The 22928-nt window shown below is 39.5% G+C and overlaps 2 protein-coding genes across 6 annotated transcripts in view; both read left to right on the plus strand.

Moving 5' to 3' along the window:
• LOC126195444 (embryonic polarity protein dorsal-like) overlaps positions 1-22928 on the plus strand; it is a 102490-nt gene that overhangs the window by 24927 nt on the left and 54635 nt on the right. For all 5 annotated transcript variants that reach the window (XM_049934067.1, XM_049934066.1, XM_049934068.1 and 2 more), the window contains 3 exons: positions 10914-11012; positions 14330-14560; positions 18144-18197. In XM_049934067.1, coding sequence (XP_049790024.1) covers positions 10914-11012; positions 14330-14560; positions 18144-18197 — 384 coding nt within the window. The remainder of the gene's footprint in view (positions 1-10913; positions 11013-14329; positions 14561-18143; positions 18198-22928) is intronic.
• LOC126195446 (embryonic polarity protein dorsal-like) lies at positions 14609-18134 on the plus strand. Its single transcript, XM_049934071.1, has one exon. It carries the CDS (start codon positions 14656-14658, stop codon positions 15787-15789), a length of 1134 nt encoding a protein of 377 aa, XP_049790028.1. The 5' UTR covers positions 14609-14655; the 3' UTR covers positions 15790-18134.

The raw sequence follows: 22928 nt of genomic DNA on the forward strand, positions 1-22928 counted from the left end.
TAACATTTGCAGTACCCTCCTGTCTGAGTTTCTCGTTGTGCTTAGGCCTAGTTCCTATACCAGTGGTCACATGGTGTTCAGAGAGGCAGATTATGTCAACTGGGTTGGTGACTTTAATTCATCAATGCAATTACCTAGGACTGAGATACAACTTGGTGGAGATAAGATTTCTGGTGATTGGTGAAAATTTATAATTGACAGCTGTGATTGGTGATCCAATGTGCTAGAATTTTGCTGTATTTGAATATGCATGCCTATACCAGTTTCTTTGGCTCTTCAGTGTAATTTTGTTTTAGGTAATGTGCCTTCTGGAAAGCACAACTCTTCAATCTTGTGCTCACCAAGACACATTTCAACACCTATCAATTGTTTATTTTTGAATTTATAGACTTTGGTTTATAAGGATCCATTGTCTTCAAGGGCTCCACATCACTCACAAGAGAGCACCAGACATTATGTATCATTCAGCAAGTTTTGATTCAGATTTCCTTTTGTAGATGCAGATCATAATGACATAAATGAATAGTTTTAGAACACAGTGTACATTTTGTGTCATTCAGTTAGCTTTGTGAGAGTCACTTGTAGTGGTTTTATGCCAATATCGGCTAGAAGATCCTTTGGGCAAAACAGTTCATTATTTATATGACGAATTCTGAAAGGTTAGCTGCTTATACACTGTGGAATACTGGATTGTCAAGTATCTTCCTTGTAGAAGGTATAATATGTGTAAGAAGTATTAACGAAGAATCTTTAGATTCAGTTTTTGCCTTTCACAGACTGTCAGTTGCATGTCGATGGAGACTGATGTGGATGAAGCTTCATTTCAAATACAACATTACCATCACTAAATTGTATTCATTTGAAGCACTTAAAACCCTCATGCATGTGTGCATCACATTCTTGATTTCCTTGATGTATACTTTTGTGCATTAATGCCCTCTTTTGAAGTCTATGAAGTACTTTGTTTGCTGGAAATACTGTTACTGATTTGTTCATGGATATGCTGCCACAGTGGTTTATGTCAGAATTGCTAGAATACATTGATTATTTCATTTTGTAATATAACAGCTCTGTACTTCACTTTCGTTGAGACATCCATAATCGTCTTAATGTTGAACTTCCATTGCATGACTCTCGTATTATTCAGTGGTATCTAAATGCACCTAAGCTCTCTCTCATGATCTCTTATCTACCTATCTATGTATGTATCTATCTATCTATCTATCCTTTTAAGGCATGTTGAACAGCTGTAAGACGCTTTAAAAATTTGAGAGTTTTTGTATTTTAGTGTACCTCTCGTATTCTGAAAGTTGGAAAAAAAATCCTGTATAATACATTCAGTTTTCACAGAGACATTTCTGTAAAGCTTATATTAATAAATGTATGGCAGTTTCGTTGTTGTTTTCCTTCTAATGTATATTTTGGCAATTGTCTTCTATAATGTGGTTCTTCAGAGTCTTATAGTCTGTTATATGCAAAACAGTTGTGTGACGTTTCTAATTAGATAGACTGAATTAGTAGTCCTGAAATTGGCACCCGTTTGACTCTGGTTTCCCCGAGTATTTCCAAATGCTTGTTATATTTTTCTCGCATGTAGGTGGTTTACATAACAGTTGTTTGTTTTCTTTTTTAGATATTAAGGTGTTATCCAGTCTTTGAACAAAAACCTTTACATGATGAGGAGGAGGATCTCTTTTTACCACCTTACATCAAAACCTTTTTATTAATTACCAAACACTTGATGTGACTTTGTACTGTGGCAGAACTAAGACCTGGGATTACATTACATGATAAAAAATATCTTTCCAAGTATCCACCCAGCTTGTGTTATTCAGCATACTTTATTAATCATATTGTCAATAATTCAGTAGACTTTAAGGTCTTGTTGGTGACATGCTGCTACTTACAAGTGAATTTGATTCTGGATGCTGGCTATGTCTGTCTCTTTCCTTTGATAGATGGTCCCCCCCATCCCCTCTGTTTTCGAGTACCAGTGACATAGTTGCACAAAATAGCACTCAGTGTCCAGCAAACTGGCCGGCAATGGAAATTAAGCTTGTGAATCAATAATTTCATATTGCCAACAATATAGCAATCTTTCTGATCTTGCCACACACCATAAGACGTCTGAGGTATGAGACGTCTGCCCTTTCTCTTTTACCTTCCGATAACTGTCCTCTCCTCCCAAAGGAAGCAACTAGTAGTTCTGACAATTAGGATAGTGTTTCATACTTTGATATATGTCTTATTGGTAATACTCCTCCCTGTGGTGTCAGGGACTAGGATAGACCCGCAGCCATCCTTGCTGTCGTTAGAGGTGACTAGTAGGAATATTTTTATTTGGTCACTTTGTTACCTTGGTATTTTGATTATTCCTTGGGCTTCTGAAGGTTTTCACTCTTTTTGATTTTTTTAAACACTTTTTCCTCACCTTTTTTGGCTTTTACCATTCTGATTCCCATTGTGGGTTTGACCACCACTTTCCAAATTTTACATAAGTGCAGGCCGTTTGGGGAAAGAAGCCTTTCTGTGATGCGTCAACTCTCCACTGTGCACTGTTATCTTTTACACCGACCAATCAAGTGGATCTATCTTTGCACCTGAAATCCAACGCAGTAACCAGTCAATCATAATGGGGTGCTGCTCTCCTGTACCTCTTGGTGGTAGCCCCTGACAGTGCAGCGATTGCCTTGCCGGTGCCAGAGGTGTAACCTCGCTGTGACAGCCAAGGAGTGGGTACCTATCCACTTAGGGGTACAAGGACTATGGGCAGCGGCTACTGTGCCAGATGCCTTTGCCTTGGCTGGGTGGCCCATGGGGAGAGTGTCCAATTCCAGTGAGTGGCATCAGGGTGGATATCCGCAGTGAAAAAGATCAAACTTAACGATGGCCAGGAGCAGCGATATTGATGCTGAGTTTACAACCCTCTAGCATTTCCGTCTGTGACCATGCCTCAAGATGAGAACCAGGTAAAGAGAAACGGAAGTGAACAGTTTGCTGAGTTCTTGTTTTGTTCCTGAGCTGGTGGTGGATCTTTCATTACAGTGAAGTCACCTTTTTTGGTTGAAAATATTAAAGATGGGTTTGGATAGGTTGCTGAAATAAGGAAGATGAGAATGGGATGTTTGCTGATCAAAACATTGCACGCTGACCAATCACAGGCACTTCAAGCCTCTGTCAAGATATGAGACACACCAGTCTCAATTTCTCCTAATAACAAGCTCAGTAAAATTTATGGTTTTATCTTCCATCATGACCTAACATTACAAATTGGTGGAGAGCTGCATACTAATCTGGTGTGGCGTGGAGTCCATTTGGTTTGCCCAGTCCAGAGGGGATCCAAGGATAATAAAGTGGACACTGGAGCTTTTATCCTTGCCTTTGAAGGCAACATTTTGCCTGAAGAGGTTAGGGTCATGATTTATAGGCGTGATGTCAGGCCTTATTTCCCGCCTCCAATGAGATGTTTTAGGTGCCAAAGTTTCAGACACATGTCCTCTCACTGTTCTGATGAGGATATCTGTAGGGGATGTGGATGGATGTCCCATGAGAGCAACCCTTGTGACAAACCCCCTCAAAGTTTCAACTGCCTGGAACTACACCTCCCTGTTCACCGCAATGCTCAGTGTCCAAGAGGGAGAAGAAAATCCAAGAGTATAAAAAGCTTGACTGCCTGTCTTATCAAGATGCAAAGAAAAAATTTGAAAGACTTCCTCCAACTGAAAGACTTCATCCAGTTGATACGGTCTCAAATTATGCAACTATTGTGTCACAGTCTATACCTCACATGATAAGGTCCCGCTTGACACCACCTGGCCCTTGTCATATTCCAGAGCCTGCCCTACAGCTGGAGGAGGGAATGCCAGCTCCCTCGCCCCCAACACCTATAACATTGTGGTTCCCACTCCATCCTCTCACATTGTCAGGGATGAGGACACCTGCCAAGGTGCCCCTCTCAGGAACCAGCAGCCACAGGCTGCAGGCCAACTAAAAAGTACAGTCCTATTTGCTCACGGAAGATAAAATGGGAAAAAGTACACAGAAATTGAAGTCTCACTAGGATAATAAGGATAAGCAAAAAGATACTTTCTGAGCCTTCAGGTGTTCCGATCCCCATCCCTGCAGAGGTCAAGTCTATGCATACTGATGATGGATCACACAATCAGTTGAACTGTGACCTGGTAGCAAAGTAATCACACCTGTCTTTTCCGTTGACTACTTTCTCAGACCTGACTCCAGCTCTCCTTTAGTGTAACTGTAATGGCTACTATTGCCATCTGACCAAACTCCATCATTTAATTGGCATAGCACTTCAGGAAACATGGTTTACAGCAACACATGTCCCTCCTCTGAAAATAACCCTAGTGTACCAACTGTGTTAACGTCGAGAGAGCATCCAGTGGGGTCTGTACCCTCATAAACTGCGATATTTTCAGTGAGCAGGTGCCCCTTACCACTGCACTAGTGGCCATGACCGTCGGTGTCTACTTGTCAGTTCGGATGAAAATATGTAATGTTATCTACCTGCAGACAGACCTTTCCAATATCACAAGCTGTTAAGAGTTAGTGGAACAGCTACCTCCCTCCTTCCTCTTATTGGGGTTCTTTAATGCCCATAATCTTCTGTTGGGTGGCGACACTATGTCTCACAGAGACCGAGTAATAGAATGCCTCCTTTCGGAATTGTACATCTGCCTAATTAAAACTGGAACTGCAACAGACTTCAGTACAGCTCACGGAACATACTCAACTATTGATCTCACAATGTGCAGCCCGAGTATCTTGCCCCTGATTCAGTGGCACATCCGTGGCGGTCTTTGTGACAGTGACCATTTTCCTATAGTTCTCTCCCTTTCCACTCGCATACATCTGGAACGTGCTCCACATTGGTTGCTTCAGAAAGCTGACTGGCAGGCCCATGCCATAGTGGTCTGAAGATATAGCCACAGTGATCAGAGAGTATTGAATGGTGCTTCAACGGCACAAGTGCTATCCCTCTGTGGATAATTTAGCAGCATTCAAGAAACTCAAGACAGAAATGTGTTTTTTTAATAAAGAAAAGGAAGCAAGAGTATTGGGAGCAATATGTGTCATCTGTGTAATCCCACGCCCAATCGTCCCAAGTATGGACTAAACTCCGCTACATTTGTGGCCATCCACCACCCACAGCAGTTTCTGGCATCCTTGTCAGTGGTAACTTCTGCACTGATCCCATGGTAATTGCTGAATGTTTTTGTGGCACACTTCGCTGAAGTGTCTACTTGCAGTAATTACCACCCTCCTTTCCTGTCCTGGAAACACCTTATTGAGTGACACCTGCTGTCCTTCCATGCACCCAGCTCTCTGTCATACAGCATCCCTATTAGTGAATGGGAACTTTGCAGCACATTGGCAGGGTGTCAAGATACGGCCCCTGGACCCGACAAAATCCACAGCCAAATGCTCCAACATCTTTGTGTCAACAGCATGAAACATATTCGTGGGCTTTTTAATTGTATTTGGTGGGAAGGAGAATTTCCCTCTCAATTGCGCGGCGATATTATTATTGAAATTTCCTGGCAGATTAAAATTGTGTGCCGGACCGAGATTTGAACTCAGGATCTTTGCCGTTCACAAGCAGGTGCTCTGCCAACTGAGCTACCCAAGCAAGACTCCTGACCCATCCCCGAACCTCTGCTTCCACCAGTACCTTGTCTTCTACCTTCCAAATTTCACAGAAGCTCTCCTGCAAAACTTGCTGAACTAGCACTTCTAGAAGAAAGGATGTTGTAGAGACATGGCTTTGCCACAGCTTGGGGTTGTTTCCAGAAGGAAGTTTTCACTCTGTAGCAGAGTGTGCGCTGATATGAAACTTCCTGGCAGATTAAAACTTTGTGCTATACCGAGACTCTAACTCAGGACCTTTGCCTTTCACGGGCAAGTGCTCTACCAGCTGAGTTACTCAACCTGTTACCACAGCCCTACTTCTGCCAGCGCTTCCAGAGTAGTTTACCCATTTGCACCCAGAATCCGACTATCCTGGATCCATATACGATCGACTGTCAGCAACCAATATGTACAGGAAACAGGAGTCACTCAGGGATCAGTTGTGAGTATAATGCTGTTCGCTGTTGCCATCAATGGTATTGTAAATGCAGTGGGCTCCCACTGTCTCTCTGTCAGTGTATGTGGACGAACTTTGCCTGCAGAATCATAAGCTATGCACTTTTACGGACTCTGGACTGTGCACCTGTGATGTTCACCTGCTTTATTTCCTTGTTATTGGTCCTCGGTGGCGATGTACTGCGTTGCTATACTAGCTGAAAAATTGGGGGTGGAAGTCAAACACTGACTACTTTAAATGATGTAGCCAACAGGTGCACATTTGCATTTCACAGTTCTTTTCACAACCCCCCAATAATACACAATTATATGGGCAGTGCACTATTGTTTAACTTTCGAAAAGCTTCATTAATAGTTTGCAGACAAACATCCACATACTGCTACAACGATTTACTGTTGAACATCTACGAGCACTAAAAGCCTAACCACACATTTCACAGTTCTTGAGGAATAAAAAGGTATGTTCGGAGCAGACACTGTCATTGTTTTAACGCATGGCTTAATTGTGTTACACTTATTTAATAGTTAAGTTGATGCATTGTTATTGATCTAACCATTACGGGTTTCTTGTCTGAAATTCAGCTGTGAACTGGCTGTTTTGTGACCAAAAATTGGGCCCTTATATATCCTCACAATAATAGGCACTGAAACTACTCATTGTTTGATGTGTAATTTACAGAAATTACAATTAAAACATTACTCATTCAATTAACTGCATACATCGAAAAATTGCGTCTTTTTAACAGTTTCGTCTACTATTAGGGTTAAGCCGTATTATTTGTTTAAATCATGAAATTAACAAATATAGTTGTGCAGACAGTACTTTTGATGAAGCTGAACGTTACTTTGGAATTAATTAAGAGCTAGCTTTGCTAACATGTTTTCGAATAGAGCCAAATGGATCCTTTAAGAATACTTTTAGTTGTTCCTCCAAGTGTTTATAATGAGTACAGCATTTATATTTGTTTATAAGTCAACAATAGAATTTAAGTTAAGAAACAATTACTGATTTCATCTTATAACAAAAGATACTAACTAGGAACAGACGAAATAAATTATAAAATCAATTACATACATAAAAGTAAGCACAAAATTAGACTTGGTATTATATTATTTAAAACTGAGGGCCAACCTTTCCCTTTTATGAAAATGCAGATTATACTCACGTTTGTTAGTGGTAATTTGTCAGACATGGAAAGAAAAAAAAGAATTTTAAGAAGGCAGATGGCAAAACAAGAGGGGAATTAAAATTATCCCAGCTTGCTTTGTCACATATCCACACCCAGAAATTTACCTTGGTGACCAGTTACTGGAAGTTATTGAAATTTTTCAGTTCCTTAGCATTTTATTTGACAACAAGCTAACTGGCTGCTATGTGTCACTGACAGCTTGCATGAAGAAGATAAAATGCTCTCTATTTTACAAAATTGTTAAGGCTTTCGTGGCCACTTGTTGACAAACTGCCTATTGGCTTCTGTCTCGGGTTCTTCGGCCGACGTTCATCTAATGATTTTTCTGACGTTTCGCCAGCACGAGTGGCTGGCATTGTCAAAGCTTCACCCTCCATTGCCGGTGGTGAACTGGAGGCGAGCTCGCGGCCGCAGACTATATGTACCTGGCGCGCCAACGTCCGAGGGCTTCTCCGCGGTCATTTCTGGTGCGGTTCTCCTCTTGCTACCTGCGACGGTCGTTCGCTGCAGTACGGGAAGCCAGGATCCGTTTACCTTAAGGCTTTCCTCTTTCTTGTTGAAACTGTTCGCGTGTTTTTGGATTTCTACAGCTTCTCTGAACAAGCGCGTGTGATAGTGCTTCTCTACAGCCAGAAATTCGCCGACACGGAAGTTCTGGCTGTAGAGAAGCACTATCACACGCGCTTGTTCAGAGAAGCTGTAGAAATCCAAAAACACGCGAACAGTTTCAACAAGAAAGAGGAAAGCCTTAAGGTAAACGGATCCTGGCTTCCCGTACTGCAGCGAACGACCGTCGCAGGTAGCAAGAGGAGAACCGCACCAGAAATGACCGCGGAGAAGCCCTCGGACGTTGGCGCGCCAGGTACATATAGTCTGCGGCCGCGAGCTCGCCTCCAGTTCACCACCGGCAATGGAGGGTGAAGCTTTGACAATGCCAGCCACTCGTGCTGGCGAAACGTCAGAAAAATCATTAGATGAACGTCGGCCGAAGAACCCGAGACAGAAGCCAATAGGCAGCTCTCTATTTTCTTAGTAACTCCTCTTGGAGTGTGAACTGCAGAGTTCTCCTGAGATTTTACAAAGTACTGATTTTATCAGGTTTCGACTAGGGATGTGTTGCATATGGGTTGGCAGCACCATCTGTACTGAGCTTGCTGGACCCTGTTCACCACATTGGCGTGCTGTTGGCAATGGGGGCCTTCTGTATGAGTCCTGTTGACAGCCTCCTGGTGGAAGCCGGTGTTCTACCACCGTGGGTTGGACGACAACAGCGTCTGACAAATTACACAGTCACAATTTGTCACATCCCCTACTCACCCACATCCCTCAACTCTGTTCCTTTACCAACAGTTCAGACTGTTTGCACATTGGCCAAAACTGGGTAGACAAGCTGGCATCCAACTCAATACTCCAACAGCCTCATTTAGTCTGTGTTTCTACAGCTTCCTCTCAACACCCCCTGTGGTCTGTACCCTGTCCTGTGATACAGATGGACCTCTTTTGTGGCCCCAAGAAGGATGCAGATCCTATCCTTCTGACACCTGTTTCATTCAATCCTCCACGATTATTCTAATTCAGTATGCATTTACATGGATGGATTGAAAGTTAACGACAGGGTTGGTTATGCTTTTGCACTTGCAAGGGGACACGAGAAGCAGTGGCATACATCTTTCCAGGCCTCTTGGAATGATGCCATTGTGTTGTGCCGACTACACATCGACCACACGAGACTCACCCATGAGTTCCTTCTGGGTCGGCAGACTCCTCCTCACTTCAGCTGTGGTAGTCTACTGACGATAGCCTGTATTCTTGTTGAGTGCGCCCTGTTGGCTGATTTGCAGCACACTTTCAGCTTGCGTACCTCACTACCTCAGATGCTTGCAGATGATGAGACAGACACTATGTCATTGCTGAATTTCCTGAGGGAGAGTGGATTTTACACTAAACTATGATATTGCTCCACTTTTAGTGTCAAGGGTGGTTGAAGGGGGGGGGGGGGGGCCTCCACCTGCGACTGGGAACCCCTCATGCGATTGCAGGTTACTTTCTTCCCCCCTTCACCTCGTTATGCATTTAGACCATCTTGTGCAAGATGCTGTCTGGGTTAGCTCTGTTTTATTTTACCTTTCATGTTACAACTACTGTCATACCCTTTTTCAACTCTTTGACTTACTTATGTAGTTGAAGCAGCCAATCACAACTTTTTTCGCTTTTTACCATTTTACGTGTTTTGCTCATGAAATGGAGGAAATAAGTCCCTTTAAGCTCACAATCATCATCATTGTCATCATCATCATCTTATCAGTAATACTAAATATTTTGCCTCCTGGAATAAGTAATGGTTACCAGTGGTGTCTCATAAATTTACAGCTTTTTTAATGAAGTTTGTGTTTGATATGGTTTTCCTAATATCACTGTTTGAACAACCTGAAGAAAATATCTGCAGGCTAGCAGGATGTACAAGTTAAATAATTTAACTTATAAACAAAGTTTGTTTTCCTTGAATTTTGATTAAATGAGGCTGTTGTTCATTATGATATTTCATAGTAAAAAATGGGCCATCCTGAAAATTTGTTCTATGTGGTACAGACTGTTTATGCTTTTACAGGTTTTTGTAGAGATAGGTTTGACTATTCTAACTTTGGTGCCTCCTTGTGTGCTTATCATTTCTTGTCTGTTGCTTAGCTTTCTATTTCATTGCTGCCTTTATTTATTTATTTTATTTGAATTCTGGTGCAGAAACTTCTGGCAGAATGTAAATACCATAGGAGTAAAGGCAACAACTCACCAAATAGTAGAAGTGTTGAGTCATCAGCAGACACAGAAAAAAAGAATGAAAACTTTGCTAGCTCTCGGACAAATCCTTTTTTTGAGCTGAGCACATATACAAGGGGACTTAAAAAGTAAGTTACATATTATTAGGGCAGCCCAAATAACTTCTGTTGAATATTTCACTACACTTCAAAGTGACACAGATATGTGACACTGTTTTTCAATGTAGTCACCAAGTGACTGTAAACAACAGTTAAAATGTTAAGTTCCTCAGTGATAGATACCTGCTACTTGGTTATGGAGCCATTCAGGAACTGTCCTCTTCATTGGAAAGATGTTCTTCCATCTTGCTAAAAAGGGCTTCCCACATCTATGCGGCCTTGGTCAAATTGTTGACACAATTTCACTACAGTTGGACATAAAATTGCATTTGATCAATGTACCACCACAATTTCATTAAGAGTCAGTGTGCAATTTAGACATTTCACCCACAAGAATCCCACTGTCCCACATACTTCATCTTTGGAATACATATTTTCCAGTTGCTATGCCACTTCACACTGTGATGCACCTCTTATCTATACCACAATAGAATTGTGTTTGCAGGAAACTCGGAACATGTGATCTCTTCTGACAATTGGTCTCTCTTGTTGTGCAATGGACACACAATGTGTGTGTGTGTGTGTGTGTGTGTGTGTGTGTACTCTAGCTCAAAAAAGGATTTATCTCAAAGTGGCTGTTGTGGGCAGATTTCTGGCACTTGATAAGTTTTCTTTTAATGACATAACTTTGCAGTGTATGCATTATATTACCACATTTGTACTCCAGAGAATCTCTCTCTTTTTTCAGAGGCGATGTCTGACCTAGTTATCTGCAAACTGAGTGACTGTACTGCAACGGTGGCTGGTGGAAAAGAGATTATTCTTCTCTGTGAGAAGGTTGCCAAAGGTATATGTGCAAACCTGTAGTTAACCTGGTTTAACTTATTTGTAGTTCAAATTTGAAATTATTTTAATTGCATTATTTATTCTACATTGTTAGTGTTCTCTGAAATTTGCTGAAAGCAGAAGTGTTTTTCAAAGGGAAATTAAGAAGAAAAGGCTAAAGTACACTTTCTGATCAAAAGTATCGGAACACTTATTAGTAGCCACTAATATGGGTTGTGCCCATTCTTCTCTCTGATGCCATCCTTCACCTGGAGGGGGAGGGGGGGGGGGACATTTTGATGAGGTTTCTGAATGTCTATGAAAGAGTGGCTGCCTCAAAAACCAAAACCAGAGGAGGTAATGAAGTTGGACACTGGGGTCTTAATTAAGTCAACGTTCTAACACATCCCAAAGGTGTTTCATTTGGTTCGGATCATGACTCTGGACAGGCCAATCCACTTCAGTAATGCTGCTGTCAGCAAACCATTGCTTCACAAATACTGATGTATGGCAGCGTGCATTGTCATGCTGGCACAGTTGGTCACTATCTCTATAATGTTTATCTACCGTATGTAGTACAAAATGTTGTAAGATGTTTTGATATCCTTTTGCATTATGTGTTTCCGTAAGTACAACTAGGGGACCACACACTAACCACTGCAACACCACAGTACTTTATTGTTGGGGCTACTCTTGATGGCAGGTAAAGTTCTCCAAGCATTCGCCAAACCCAAACCCTTGCATCAGATTGCCACTGGGTATAGCATGATTCGTCACTCTAAATCTCTCATTTCCAGTCAGCTGCTGACAAGAGGCATCACTTTTTTATCACCTCAAGTGTCGCTTAGCATTGACTAAGAAGTCTTGTGTCTTATGAGGAGCAGCTTGACAGCAGGAACCTACTCCTTTTAGATCCCTACGCACAGTCGTTGTGGTAGCTAGACTGCTGGGAGCACAAGTGATTTCATGTGATTTTTTTACAACCACCATCCACAATGCTTTGACAGTCCCTGTCCATCAATATGTGATGTCTGCCTGGTCTTGATTTCTGTTTCACAATCACATCTCCAACAGTCAGCTGGGGCAGTTTTAGACAGGTTGAAATGTCCCTGAAGATGAAAGCTGAAGAAATGAATTAAAATTTGTGTCACAGCTGGGACTTGAACCCGTATCTCCTGCTTACTAGGCAGATGTGTTAGCCATTACACCACCATAGCAGTATAGGTAACACAGCTGCACAGACTACCATAGTCCAGTGCCCTCTCTAACAAAAACTTCAGTTCACACCTTCAGCCTATTATCATTATTGTAGATAAATTTGAGACTCATATGTCTCAAGGCAAATTAATTATACCAGATGTCCCTGAAGAATTTGTTACTCAGGTGATGTTCAATGATCAGTCCACATTCAAGTCGCTGAGCTCTCCTGATCAGCCCATCCTTCTGTTACAATTCTCTACTGGCAATACAATACCTCCTGCCTTATTTTGTATTGACAGGTCTGCTTCTCATGACATCTAGTGGTCTGGTTCCGATGTAGGGCTGTCGAGATTCTTTTTATCAGATAGTGTATGCACTTAACTCTTGTCTGTTATAAAATGATGTAATAGAGGTGAGCTACTAACAAAACATAAAAAAGGTTTTTTTTAATAATTTTGTAATTGGCAACAAAACATCATCAGCAGTTGTTATACTGTTGAAGTTGCGTAAAACAAGTCCATTAAAAGTGTTTTGGTTTAGTAACCATGTTCTTCTTTTGAGTAACCATCACTCAACATCTGTTTTATTAGATTACTAAATCTGAAACACATTAAAATTTTAATGATTGGCTTTCAAGAAAACAAGATAATTAATATGATCAGAGAAAACAAAATGACAGTGATGATTAACATGAAATGTAATATTTGATTTTATTAATACATACTATTTCTGTCCATTATATAGATACTATTTTGATATTTGACCTGCTAATTTTTATCACAGATCATAAATTGGCATCTTTACTTTTGTCATTGTGTTATGGATTTTGGAAATATCAGTCGGTTTGAAATTGTATTGTCTTCCATTTCTTCTTGTTCCCTTTGTATATTAATGTGTGAACATAATGTCTTTGTGTGTAGCTTTCTTTTGAAGAAATATGTTCAAACATAATAAAATGGAATTACAACAGTACTGTATATGGAGAAACTTGAATTAGTAAACGAGAAGAAAATACATACTAGTGGAGTGTGCGCTGATATGAAACTTCCGGGCAGATTAAAACTGTGTGTCAGACTGAGACTTGAATTCTGGACCTTTGCCTTTTGCAGGCAAGCACTCTACTGACGACCTATCCAAGCACAACTCATGACCTGTTCTCACAACATTACTTTCACGAGTACCTCATCTCCTACCTTCCACACTTCACAGATAGTCTCCTGCGAAAATTGCAAAACTAACCCTCCTGGAAGAAAGGATATTGTGGATACATGGCTTAGCCGCAATCTAGGGGATGTTTTTTGGAATGATACTTTCACTAAGCAGTGAAGCGTGTGCGACTCAAACTTAGGACCTTTGCCTTTCGTCGGCAAGTGCTCTATCAGTGCACATTACCTTGCAGAGTGAAAATATCAGGCTGTGGCTAAGCCATGTATCTGCAATATCCTTTCTTCCAGGAGTGCTAGTATTTTCAAGTTTCATAGGAGAGCTTCTGTGAGGTATGGAAGGTAGGAGATGAGGTACTGGCAGAAGTAAAACTGTTAGGGCAGGTCATAAGTCATTGTTGGGTAGCTTGTCCACAAAAGATATAAGTGTCTAGTTCGAATCTCGGTCTGGCACACGGTTTTAATGTGCCAGAAAGTGTCAGATACTAGAATCATAACAAAATAATGATAAATAACAATAACAGATGATTAGCAGAATGAGGTATACAATAAAAGTACGAAACAAATGAAAACTAAGCCACATAGAATTAACAGGAATACGTTAATACGTTTGTTAATACGTTTGATATGTCAAATTATTTGTCAGTAAGCTTTGCATATGAAACTTTGCTTCCTTCTCAGTTGAGTCTGGATAACTCAGTTAATCTAATATATTGTTGTTGTGTAAAGGAAATTAGTAATGTCTTCAGTGTTTTTCCTGTCTGAGTGGGGATTTAAAAATGGAAACCAGTGTATTTTAACAACTGGAACTGTAGTATATACAGTATACATTTGAAGTTTTTCATTATCGTTTTAGTGTAATCTAAACATACATCATAATGTGTACAGGCAGCACAGGTGTAATGTATATTAAATATTGTTTACTGTGGGAATGTAATTAGAACATTTACCTCTATTTTTCTTTGTTTGTTTTCAGAGGATATCCAAGTACGTTTTTTTGAGGAGCAGGGTGGGCAGGTTATGTGGGAAGGATTTGGTGAGTTCCAGCCGACGCAAGTCCACAAGCAAGTTGCAATCTGCCTCCGAACGCCACGTTACCGTACACTCGATGTTGACCGACCTGTACGTGCTCACATCCAGTTACGTCGGCCCAGTGACGGTGCTACATCCGAGCCCCTGCCCTTTGAATTGATACCTTTGGAATCAGGTAGGCCGTCGTTCTGGGCTCTGCGCCGGTCCTTACGCCAAGGAAAAGCTGACTATAGAGTATTTTCAGACATTCTCTCTGCCAGTGCTAGTTTGATGACTGGTGGTAGCATTGCGGTATCCACAGTTCCTACAAATAATATTAGAACTGTGCCAAAACCAGCAAATACTGCCCTGTCTGTGCAGGCGTCCACATCACCAGTTACCGTAGGCTCTGCTGTTGTTTCAGAAGAGTTGAAAACGCAACCCGAAGGTGAAAATTCATTAAAGGAGGACAACAATGACGGGGAAGTCATGGAGGCTAAGCCTGAAGCTGAGCAAGAAACAGAGACGAGTCGCTCACTTAAGGAACTTTTATCACAGGTAGCAGAACTTGATGAAATTTATTCTGACACGCGTGCTCGGTTGCTTATGCCATCTGGTGGTGACTCTGGACACCCTCCAGAGACAGTTACAGATGAACCCATGGAAGTGACAGAAGCAGAACTTGCAGCAGTAGTTGCTGCGACAGAGAACCTTCCTGAAGATGATACACAGACCTATTCGTCCCTGCAAATGGCTATGAAGAATCCCGTTGTAGACTTGCTAGAAGCAGATCGTGATCGATACGAAGACGTAGCTGCACCTGTTGTTCCTCCACTCATTTCCATTGCCCCTGTCCCTCCTCCACATGGAAAACGTGATGTACCACCACCAGTAACACCAGACGCAGGTTCTGAACGTCTACCACCCCTGCCACCGAAACGTAGTAGGAAATCTCCACCGGGGCGTCCTGATCACCCACCACCACCACAGCTGCAGCAGCAGGTGCATGCGTCTGTCCCACAAATACCTAGTTCTGCCTCTCCCCCTGCGTCACCTCCTCCAACAGACCAACCCCTACCAGCTGAACCTCGTTCAGCCAAGCCAACACTTTTCCAGAAGCTTTTCTCAAAAAAGAAAAACCGTAAAGATAGTACTGGTGGTAGGTCACGTGAAGGGTCTGCTCAACGGCAATCATCTCCTTCCCCTTCGCGACCTGAAGAGGATGTCATATTCATTCCCCTAACTGGGCAGCCTGAACTTACAGAAGCTGAACATTATGCTCTGTACACTGACGTAGCACCCCATGCCACTGCATCAGAATTCGATGAAATGTCTTTCTATTACAGCCCTGTGGAAGGTGGCCGTATTCTTACACAACAGCAGAGCCAGCCTCCAGAAGCTCGACCACGTGATATTTTTGCTTAATTGTGTTTCTGTCGTGGATGTGGACAGCTCGTTTCTTTGTTAATAAGCTCCTTGCCATTACATTAGTTGAAAATGTGGCATATTGTGTTCCCAATATAACTATTTTGTTGCACCATTTCTGTATTTTTTTAGTTCCTAACTTCCCAGATTGTCAAGTTTTATTTTTCTGCTAGTCTTTCATTCCAGCAGATGGTCATAGTGTTAAACATTTGCTTTATTTTTATGAGTAGTGTTCTAAATATCTTGAATAATGATTTCCCAGATGTAAAACAACAGAAGTCACAACTTACCCTGAATATACATTTGGTGTATTATGCTGTACAGAAACTGGCACAGAACAATATACTGTGGTATATTAAATGAAACTTTTTGACAGTTTTTCTGTTTAGCATCCAGGTGAATTCCTGGAACTAGATGTTGATCAGTGAAATAGAAACAGCACGGAGCCCTGATTTCTTTTTCAGTTGTTTGCTTTAACTTTACTCTCCAGGCAATAACTTTAAATTTCTTGTGGGTATGTGTCATGGACCTTTCCAATTTACATTATATTAAACATCATGATGCTTCCCTGCTAGAGGCACCATGTTATTGAAGCATTTTAAGACATTTTTTATTGTTGACATATGTTTTTACTTTGATTCTAAGCATACTACCGAATTCCAGAAATTGGAGTTTTTTTGTTTCCTGCAGATGGAAATATGTTGCATAAATACCTAAATTTGTACATGAATCAATATTGATAGACACACTTCCACATCCAGTCTTCAGGATTTTATTACCTTGCTAAATTAATTTGTATCAACAGAGTATTATTTAAAGTTAGCTGCTGCATAACTCATTTATCAGTGCCATTAAGCAGAAATTGATGGAAAACACAGTGGTGAGGGAATTTCTCTTGTTTCCAAAAGAACTGTGTTACAGTGAGACATAAAGTTTTGCATTCAGAGATTTGAAAGATGGTATATGTATATTGAAGCCTATTTAGTCACATGAATTTTTGTTTACTTTTCCACAGAGGGTCTGTTAGGTTTTAGATATAAAAATTCGTTCACACACACATGTTTATCAGTGCTATTTTGCAATTTGGGAATTTGTCTTCCATGAAATAGTGCAAATGAAAAGTGAAGGGCTTCATAATATGTTTGTCATCTTCTAAGGCCTTTCTCAAAGGACTCCTTACGTGATATTTAAGAGAAGAATCTGAAAATATTGTTTAAGAGAAAGTACTCTTTTCATTTCTGGCAGTGATATAAGCTTGTTGGTTATTTTAGATTTTATCCAAAAACAAGAAAGTAAGGTCCTAATCTCTGCATTTGTGGTAAAGAAAAGAATATCGAGCTCCAAGCGAACATGTTTCTTAAAAAATTTGCCCACATTAGTTCGCTGACTTCTGCTTTTGTCATAATAGAGAAATGTGACATTGTGCTCAAATCTCTAACATGTTTGATACATTAATGTAGATTGTTTACTGAGAAGAAAATTCTTTATTTTTTAAGTGATGTGATTTTGTAATGAAAATAACATTTTATACATTGTTGTTCACTTATTATGCATTTTAAGAGAAATTTTTAAAGCCATTGTAGTAAAGATTTTTAACAGTGTTAAGTACTTTTGTACTGTTCAACTGTGCCGATGCAATGCACACAGATTATAATAATTGCTCTTTAGTTATGTTAACAGTCACTTTTCCCTCTGTTGAGCATTTATTTGACTCGTTAGAGATTAATAACGTCATTATTTTCCTGTTATGGTTATATTTGCCACAAGTAATTGTTTTTTATTTGTTGTTGAGACAGTGTGTGATCTAGTCCCTTGAGGGTAGTTATTAGTGCAGATTTTTCATGTTCCACAACTAGAATTCCCGACATTTGCTCTGTGTGCATTACCTCAGCAGTACTCCTGTGTGGTCTTGTACGTTGAGTGTTGTGTGGGCTTACAATTTAATATATTTATAAATGATGCTTTATGAGTCTCTACTGTTTTATACTCTTTTATGGCTTTTGTAAATAATTTTTATATAAAAGAAGGTAATTGTTGATGTGGTATGAGCACTGAGATTTTTTAAATTGCTGTTGAATGTTATTATTCATGCACTGTATTGTCATGATGATGATGATGATGATGATGATGATATCAGTGATAAGCACTGTAACTTCCTATCCTTGTTATCAGTATTAATTCCCAACGGACTTCTGTGAAAATATAGATAAATGAGAAGTGGAACCAAATTATCTCTGTTCGCTCAATATTGTTTTCATTTCAGTATGAAAAATTGAAGTTTATATTCAGTTGTATGGTTTATAGCCTTATGCTGTTTAGAATTATTTATTCATTATTTGACAATTTTTTTTTAGATCCAAAGAGAAAGAGGCCAAAAGAGATGCGTATACCCGAGGTGGAAAAGGCGAGTGAGTATTCAAAATTGAGTCTCTCTTTATCTGGGTTATGGGATTCCTCGCCTTCTCTGTTCCTCTCTGGTCTGTGCAATCTGCAGTCTAAACTCTGTGTGATTTCCAACCCATTCTGAAATACTTGTTTTATGCTAAGTTTTGAGACTACAGCTTCATTATTTAATGTATGCCCCCCCCCCGCACAAGTACATATGATGTTATATGATGTTCAATTTATGGAAAAGTATTTGCAAAACATTACAGTAAAATTCTGTTAGCTGTATACACTCCTACACGCCTATTAAAATTACTTTATGATTGACATTTCAGCTAGTCGAGTGATAGGGACCAGCTGCCATCGGTTGTAGTTTTCTATTGAGCACCATGTCCTCTCTGTGTTGCCTGTTTTGTAGGTGCACGTAGCACTTTGTGTAGCTCGGCTGGCAGCACGCTGGCAACATTGTCCTCCCCCCACCACATCATCATTTACAAAGTAATTTTAATCAGAGTATAATCATGAAATGGTGTGAAATTAGTAGTTAAAACAGTGAATTGTTGTACACTGTGATGAAGCCACTCACCCAGGTAAATTTTATAGGCACTGACTGTTCACAGAAATTCATACACAAACATTGCAAAGAGTTATTCACAAAAATGTTTAGTATCAGTACTCTCAAAATGCCTGCTTAGGTATTCCAGCTTAGAATTTGCTTCATACTTTTTCTTTGATCAGCAGTTGTAAATTTCCTTTTGTTGTGAACCATTATTTGTACATAGTACTTTGGTGCACCTGTATACATACTAAATTCTGCTACGCTTAACTAACATTTATAATATAATTGCAGTACTCATGAATCATCAAGTTGATGTACCCCATTTTTTAGGCCCATTGATGAAATTTTGTTATAAATTGCCAGTGCTGGTCCCTTAAATTCTTGTATTTTTCAACATTTTCAGTCAATACTTGAGCATTTGTTGATTCGTGTAACTTTCCTTCATGTTGGTTTATCATTAGTATTCAGATGGGCATTCTGAAGCACACGTGAAGCATTGTCACATGTGAGTGTCTGTGTTAGCTCACTCTGAGCTTTTTCAAGTGAATGAGAAAAGCTGTCCTTCGTATTGCACAGAAATATTCTGAACCATATTAGATGAGTAGAAAGTATCACATTAAAAATATGAAAATTTTGTACATTTATTTGAGAGGGAATCTTACAGCCTCATCATTGTGTCTGTCTATTAATTTCTATGTAAGCTTCCATTTATGTGAAACTAGCCAGTACCTGGTTTGATACCCGCACCCCCATGACTGAAAACGTGATCAGTAGCAGAATTTGACCAGATTAAAAGAATTCCAGAGACCGTAAAACACTTTGATGAAGATCTGGCTGTTATATGAGGACATTAAGCTCAGTATCCTTTTATGCACTTCTCTAGAGATGTGGACTGTATGTTAATATAGAGTCGCACTCTCTCACTACCAGTTGTCCCATGCAAATCCATAATAATAAAGCACAACACTGCACTGTACAAGCATTCATCACAGTCATTAGCACTACACATTTACAGATATTTCAAAGGTAAAAAAATTCTCATCTGTTGTATCGTACTGTGAACTGAGCCTTATTTCATTTTGAGAAGGGAGTGGTATGGCACACATTTGTGCAAAGTCATCCTATTGTTCCCCTACATGCCTGTGTGTGTGCTGATTCATTATGACAGCTTGCAAGTCACATGTAATTTTTGCTATTCTTGCCATTAATTTAACATTTATTTTGAATTGTGAATACTGCCATTCTTCTTGTTCACACTGAAATCATATTTATTAATACATTTTTCTGTTATTGCTTATGAAAAAACATCACCAATTTGACCTAATATTTTATGGAGGAAATAGCACACATGCTATTTTTTTCAACACACTACCATGTTTTTTCTTGAAGGTGTACACCCACCCATCCAACAGATGCTTTCAACTTTTTTAGCATCACTTCTCTTGTAACTGAACATACCACTGCTGTATATTAATGTTGTTGATTGTCATCTTTGTTTCTGAATGTGTGGTTAGATTTGTCTAAACAGATTGTGTTGACCGTGGAAAGTTTTGTTGATGTGTCCCCCTGGTTTTCAAGGTATCTACTCCAGATTAACATATCACTTTTTTGATTTAACAATTTAAAGTTCCTCTCGATAATCCTGAAAGACAGATTCCTCTTCTTTCCACTGTTCCAAAAGGCATTAGCTTATATCATATACTCTTCTTTATGGATAGGGGCAGAGTGGTGTCCGACAATATTACATCAAAGCAGGCTTCATTGCTTACTTCATCATTTTCACTTCCCTGTCCCATTGTACCAGTGATGCTGTTCAATGAATGTGACTGTGGTGAAAATGCAGCCTCATTGCCATCATCTCCATCCTCTTAGTAAATAAACAGCAAACATCAGTGCACTATTTTGTTCTGCATCCACCACATCTTCCTCTGTTAAGTTGCCTATGATTTCTGCAGTGAAATTGAAAGGCATAAATAATAACACAAATGAGCCTCAGAAGCTTTCATTTGCCTTGTATAAAAGATAATCGAACAGCCATACATAATGATGCTTATCAATCACGTTCATTCTTTGAAGTGTAACTGTTGCAGTTTGGCTGTCATTCCTCACTACTCCTGGAGGTGCTCCAATATTAGTTGCAGTTCAGTGTCATTATAAATACAAAATCCTACCCACTCCACTCTACAGCACCTCATGCTTGGGCATGAAGTGGGTGCAATGGGGCAGAGTGAGTGAGTACAAGTGGTATGCACATGTGTTTAAAAGCTGTAGTGTCAGAATATCGTAACTGCATGCTATCAGAATAATGGCCCTGATTTTCATGCAGGATCAATTGTTGGGGCTTGATGTCTTGCACGTGTGCATCTTTCTCCTTAAAATATGAGGCTGAGTTGCTGATGTTTCCTTGTTAGTAGAACAATTTCCTATTTACAAAAGAAAAGCCAGAAACCATTAATGTTCTATAGTAACTGATGTTACTTACATGAGGAAGCCTAATAAACTGCAGTTTTTTCATGTTATTTGTTGCAGTATTTGTTTTATTAGTGGTAAAATTGTCTTTTCATACAGTACAGACTCACACATCTGGCATTTGTGTCCTTGGTGATTTTTATTTTATGGGCATTAAGCCATGGTCCAAGGCATATTTCTGTCCAATCTATGCTATAATGTACAGAGATAGAGAGGCCATAGAAATTCAAAATCACAAACTTCAACAGTAAAGAAAAAGATTTGAATTTAGACAAGCTTGGACCTTAGCACTAAATAAAGCAAACAACCTAAAACATGCTCCATAACATATTGGCTCAACTCTGCAATCTTAGACAGCGGTCTGATTACATCATTGTTTTGATATCTATAAACAGTTCAACTTACTGAGCTTGTTTGAGATTTTAACTGTTTTCTGAGTCATTATAGCTTCTGCTGATATTTCCAGCATTGCAGGATGTAGCATCAGGCAGAGAACTAGGCCTTGGACCATTATCTAATGTCCATAAAACAGAAATCACCGAAATTGCCTTGATTGCCTACAAGCAGTTGCTAAGCTACATTGAACCAAGTACACTACACACTATTTGTAATATTGCAATAAACCATTGAGTTGCACAGAGCCACAGTTGTTTATCTGCATTTTGCATAGACCAATGGTGGTGGGCACTAACATGGAGCAGCTTAGCTTTCAAATCAAGTCAGATTTGTTGGCAAATAGGATATGTGAAAAAATATTTGTTGTGTCACTGTGTTTACTTTCAAATGTTTCAGTCTACCACAGGTAGTACAGTTGTTTTTATGTGGCTGTTCTGTACACTGACTGTAACAATATATAATGTTTGTACAAGGCCTGTGAAGGATTTAATATGCAAAACATATGAAACTGCACAGTACTTAACTTATAGTAATATTTGGATCGTAACAGATAAAGGCATGTTATTCTTTATGCCAACAGATATTGTTATTGTAGCAGGTGACTGGTTTACTACATATTCAGGCTCTGTGGTAAAATTAACATTTTAAGTGCTGCAGGTTTACTAGGATAAAATTATTGCTTTAAAAACTTCCAGCTACATTAGTAACTTCAGATTTACATATATCTACACAGTGCATTATCTTTTGCTTGACTCACCTTTCTTAATCTTCTTTTCTATTTTTCCAAAATTGTCAGTTACAGAAAATTTAAGTACAAAAAGTAAAAAAATTGTAAAACAGAGCTTTATGGCAAAATGAATGTGTTAATTGTAATTGTCTTTTCTGAAAATACATGTTGCCACAATCACATTATTATGATATGGTGATTTTATATGTGTGTTATGATGATATGGTGTTGGAAAAAAGCTGGGAAAGTTAAATGTTATTGTTTGGTTCAGCGGCTTCAGTGCATAAATGCTTTCATGGTGTCTGTGGATGAGTAATGTGATTTTTTTGCACATTATTAAAAATCCTACTTTTCTATGGAAAATCTCTTATCTGACTTTTTATTTATTTCATTCCTCTATTTTCCTTATAAAGCTTTAATTTGAAATTATTTTCAACTAAAGAATTAAAAAGATAGGAAAGAGTGAAGGTAATTTATGATCCTGAGTGTTAGAAATGTGGGACACATCTCATCAGCATTTCTCGTGGAAGAGGGGCAACAGAGAAAACTAAAATTCTGGACTCAGCTATACACTGCATGCTGAGAAGCTCAGTGAAAGGAGGG

This window comes from Schistocerca nitens, chromosome 7 (genome assembly GCF_023898315.1).
Source record: "Schistocerca nitens isolate TAMUIC-IGC-003100 chromosome 7, iqSchNite1.1, whole genome shotgun sequence".
Classification (NCBI taxonomy): domain Eukaryota; kingdom Metazoa; phylum Arthropoda; class Insecta; order Orthoptera; family Acrididae; genus Schistocerca; species Schistocerca nitens.